We start from the raw sequence: 5,306 nt of genomic DNA, 5'->3' as shown, positions 1-5,306 counted from the left end.
ATAAAAAGTTAAGTTTGAACATATGTATGTTTAAACAATATAAAGTAAATTTTTTTTTGGTCAAAAACCACTTTCTTTCAAATTTTTAAATTTTTTAGAATTGTAAATTTTTTTTAATTTTCCTAGTTAAACTGGAACATAAGTTATTAACAAATATGAATATCTTTGATTTTTTTGTTTCCGATAGATATTGCGACCTGTATACTGCCCGCCATCCCACAAATATACATGCGAGATATATATCTATAAACCCTAGAAATTTAGCTTTAATCAATTATTTCTCCCCTCCCAAAAAAAACCTCAAAAAATCGATTTTTTTTAAGCCTCTAAAGTATACTCCCCCCTTAAATATCCGCATCCAAAACTCAATTATTAAGACATTTCGTGATTTATTCTTATGTCATCTCCTAAAGAAATAATGATAAATCTGTATGCGACTATCTTCTTGCTTTGTCAGAAGCAAAACCGATAAAATTGGTTTCCTTGACACCCAAAACCGATACAAATTCTGTTTCGAATACCAAACCAATAATACTGAATTTATGACACCTACTGCTTTTTTTGATCCGTTTCAATTCTGATTCCGACAACTATCAGATTCTGCAACACTTCTGTATATTTTTGTGAAAGGATAACTCATCATCAACATCTCATGATATACTGACATCAAAAACATCATGGGATTGACCAGACAGGTAGAGATGGTAAGGTAAAAGTGCCCACACACGACACACAAGTGCGTATGGGCTTGTGCGCGTACCGATACATGTTGGCAAAAATGTTTGATTTTTTCGTTGTGCGCACATGTCCGCATAAAACCTCATTTCTCTCGTGTCGCCGAACAGTGAAGATAGCGGACGAAGTGCAAGTGTTAAGGGGGAAGCCTGCTTTAGAGGCTTCAAAAAATTGATTTTTATGGGGATTTTTTTGGGATTATTCCATACGACGTTTAGTCGCCAATTAAGACAAATAGTAAAAATGAGAAACGGAGAAATCGCGCGGCAAAGTTTTCGCTTTTAGCCCAAGCGCTCATATATCTGCTAGACGCTCGGTCACTATTTCCCTTCCAGCTTCGATAATATTTCGAATTCCCATCTATAACTTTGGTGACATATTCTTATATAATTTTTAACGAGATTTAAGCAAAAAAATTTTTTTTTTGTTTGAAACTTTTAAAGCATTCTAGCCCATTAATAAAGATTTCGTATCAGAATTTATTAATCTTATAAAAAATTAATTAGCAATTTTGCAAACGAAAAGTGATAAATATAAAAATAAAGTTGATAAAAATAATAAGTTATTAATGAAATACAAAGAAATAGATAAAAGTACGATTATTATACTTATATAGAAGCTGTTAAAAGGTAGAAGAGGAGATAGTAAAACATCACATATGCGAAAGGCTCTATACAAAAAAAGAATTGCAACTATCGGTACAGGGTTTTTCGAGACCGATAAAAAATATTCAGAGCACTTTCTGATGTTGAAGTAGAATTTAAGACATAACAGATGAAAGAGCAGAGTGCCTATAATAATATACTAAAGGGTCTACATTACATAACTCCTGTAGAAAATATCACTAACGCGCTAGGACATATTTTGACATTATTTAATGGTCTTGAGCCCAGCACAAACAACAAGAATACAGTTATAAGTTTCGAAATTCGAGGAAATTGAATGTCTTAGTCTTGTGTCAACAGCAGCAAAGAGTTCGGACACACGCAGAGATTCTGCAGCAAACCTTTTAATTATGTTAAGTGTGGTAAAACCCCCAAACATCCGGCTTATTGACCACCTGATCTCACGAAAATTCCAAATGTTCTTGATTTAGTTATTTCGAAAGGTTTTAACTCAAGACATATATGTATGTACTTCCACTTGATTGGAGCTCGAAATAATTACGCAACTTTTTGCCTCTCCCGGAGGAGAAATAACTTATCCCGAATCACCAGTTTAGCTTCAGAAATTTTTAACACTTTATAATTGATGAAATGAAAAATGGTAAATACTGTTTTGCAGCTTTCCTTGATGAAACATTTGACAAGGTCTGGCACCTAGACCTATTATTTAAAGAAAAAACTGCTTATATCTCACTGCCTTTCAAAGTATTAATTACATAATCGGACGTTCTACATCAAGTACCGTGTTGCAAAAAGCTATTGCAGAAAAATAGTGAATCGAGACAGCTCGTATATTAATTTACGTCTTAAAGCCTATGAGCAAAAAATAGAATTTGTTCATAATTTTCAAACTCCTTATTTATTCTTCAAAATTAAAGTCATCAGTCTTGGTCTTAATACACTTGTCTTAATGTTTTTCCAATCCTCGAAACAGTTGTTAAAGTCAATTTGCAGAATAGCCTTCAATGCGCGTAGCGATTCACGTTTAATGTCTTCAATTGACTCAAAACAGTTTCCTCGGAGCGGTTGTTTGGATTTGCTGAATAGCCAGAAATCACACAGAACTAAATCAGGCGAATTGCGCTACGACATTGATTGAATACTTGGCGAAAAATTTCGCGAAAACTCGAGTTGTCGGCCCATAATTCTGGCCTTTTTTTACGAATAGCTTCGCGCAAACGACATATAGTACTGAAAAGTATTCTTTGTTGACAGTTTGGACGGTCAGAAGGAATTCGAAGTGCACCACACCTCGATAATCGGAAAAACTATCAACAAATCCTTAATTTTTAATCTGGTTGTTTCGGCTTCAGCTTTGCCACGATATTCGGCAGATTGATCGTCTATTTCCGGGTCGTAAGACTCACCACCAGTAATAATACGTTTCGAGACATCCTAGTGGTCAGAGAGCATTGTTTCAGACTTTAACGCTGTTTTCGAAAAAAATGTAGTGATCTTGGAACAAAACGTGCTTCCACTTTTCTTATGCCCAAATTATCTATAAAAATGATTGTCGCTGATCCTTTCAATATTTCACCCATGCCAGTAAGATCTCTGCCTATTAATCGTCAATTCTCAAGCACCAACTCCTTTATTTTGTTGACGTGTTGACTATCAGTTGATGTTGATGGCCGTCCAAGACGTGTTTCGTCGTCAATGCATTTTCTACACTTTTTGAATAATTAATAACAATCAAAAACACTTGATACTACAAAAAATTATCACCGTAGGCTTTATCTAACATTCTGAACATTTCGGCACCAAAAATTTGATTCCGCGCACTTAATTTAATAGAACTTCTTTGTTGAATAATTTTACTTATCGTGAAAACCGACGAATGCACTTCATGAACTTCAGAAATACAAGCAAATACTAAACGTTAATGATTATTTAGATGTGACATTTACCACAGATGTTTTTGTCAATCAAAAATTCTCATCGCTTAATATTAATTAAAAGAAAACATAGGTATATAGTATTTTGTTATAAAAGCTGTCTTTCTTTAAATAAGTGACGTATTTTTTTTTATTTGGGGAGTCGATTTTCAGGTAAATTGAGATTCATGGCGTTTAATTCATTTGCTTGTTTACATTTTTTTTCTTTGTAGTGTCTAGATGAGCTGTGATAATCCAACGCTGATAAGATTAGATTCAAATCACCTCGGAGACGAGGCTAGGAACTGTCAATTTTTTATGGCGAAATCTTGTTAAATTTATAATATTAGTTATATAAACTACTCAACAGCCGAATCTTGTGATTAAGTGGCGGTGTGAACATGGATTAATACCAACCAAAAAAAAAAAGTTTTCGACGAATGTGTTTTCGCGTTAAATTTAAATTAAGAWRTCTTGCTATTTTTTGCCCACAGAAATTATAACTAATTTTGAAGGAGAGAGCCTGCTTTAGAGGCTTCAAACAATGTTTTTTTTTTTGGGAAGCATAGAAATAATTCATTAAAGCGAAATTTCTAAGGTTTATAGTTATATATTTTAACATCATCCGAAATATTTTTTGGGATACGAAATCTTGGGTATTCTACCTTTGGGAAGCAATAGCCCGATTCATCCCGCAAGTGGATTTATCGGACGGCGGGCAGGATGCAGATTTCTATCGGAGACAAAAAATTCAAGGAGACTCATTTATGTTAACAACTTATATTCTAGCTAAACTAAAAAAAATTCCAAAAGTATAAAATTCTACAATTTTTTAAAAATTGGGAAAAAGTGAAAACCAAGTCAAGTGAACCATAAAAAAGTAACTTTATTTTTTTTTTTAATATGTTCAAACTTGACTTTTTTTAGTTTTTAGTTTAAATAAAAGGTAATTCAACGCCAAAGATAAAAACTTTGCCCCAATTCCATACGACGTTTAGTTTTCTATCCTGCCTGCCAATTAAGAAAAATCGTAGAAATGAAAAACMGAGAAATCGCGCTTCAAAGTTTTCGCTTTCTGTCCAAGCGCTCGTACATATACATATCTGCTAGATGCTCAGTCACTATTTTTTTTCTAGCTTCGACAATATTTCGAATTTCCTTCTATAACTTTTGTTACAAAAAACATTTGTTTTTGTCAGCTTCTAAAGGAGACTCCTCCCTTAAACAAGGTATTTCTACAAAGCAATAATTCACTTCAAAATTTTCAAAATCACCATCGAAAGCATGCCTCGAAAGCTACCCTCGTATTTTCTAATAAATTTACTTAAATAAACTGATATTTTAAACTAATAAAGGTATTGGAATTAGTTAGGCAGGTATTTACAATATTTATTAAACAAATATGGAATGCGAAGAAATGGTGCTTATTTCAATTAAATTTTTTTGTCTGAGAATTTAATTTACTCAATAATATAAAATACTGAAAATTTTGAAGCACCAATATTGCAAATTATATTTACAGAACAACTATCTGAAATTCGCAAAGCCAGCATAGCCCGTTTACTGTGTGATAATGGAAATCAAATCGCATCAATGCAGCCACAAGCTTTCATACTTGTTTCTAAATCGTAAGCAATGAATAATTTTTATGTACATGCATTATTTCCATTCAACACATTTTTACTCTCACAACATATCACACTAACTATTCAGGTTTTGCTTTTTAAATTTCTTAAGATATATGTATATATAGTCTTGTATCTTTTTTCCAGAAACCCCATTGTGCCATGCGCAGATATTCCTCAAGTAGATTTGACAAAGTGGATTGATCAGAAACCATTTGTGCGCACAAGTGATACTTTAAACGCAATTCCATATAATTATGGTAAATGATGTATCAGGCCAAGTGTAAGCACTTACTTTGAAGAGTATTATTCAATATCAATATATAGTATAGAAAAATTTATCTACTTATTTTATATTATGAGCATTTTCAATAATTTTACTGTATTATGTGTATGTATGTTATACA

At 32.6% G+C, this 5,306-nt stretch overlaps 1 protein-coding gene across 1 annotated transcript in view; it reads left to right on the top strand.

The window, feature by feature from the left end:
• Positions 1-5,255, top strand: part of LOC108975214 (peroxidase) — a gene marked incomplete at its 5' end in the record, with an annotated part of 19,748 nt that extends 14,493 nt beyond the window's left edge. The window contains 2 exon segments of the mRNA XM_018943561.1: positions 4,797-4,902; positions 5,047-5,255. Of these exon segments, the coding sequence (XP_018799106.1) occupies positions 4,797-4,902; positions 5,047-5,167 (227 nt within the window). The 3' untranslated portion in view covers positions 5,168-5,255.
• Positions 5,256-5,306: the final 51 nt, after the last annotated feature.

Source organism: Bactrocera latifrons, unplaced genomic scaffold (genome assembly GCF_001853355.1).
Source record: "Bactrocera latifrons isolate USDA-ARS-PBARC rearing strain unplaced genomic scaffold, ASM185335v1 scaffold_629, whole genome shotgun sequence".
Taxonomy (NCBI): Eukaryota; Metazoa; Arthropoda; class Insecta; order Diptera; family Tephritidae; genus Bactrocera; species Bactrocera latifrons.
Note: the sequence above shows the minus strand (reverse complement) of the source record. Positions and strands in the feature narration are given on the sequence as shown.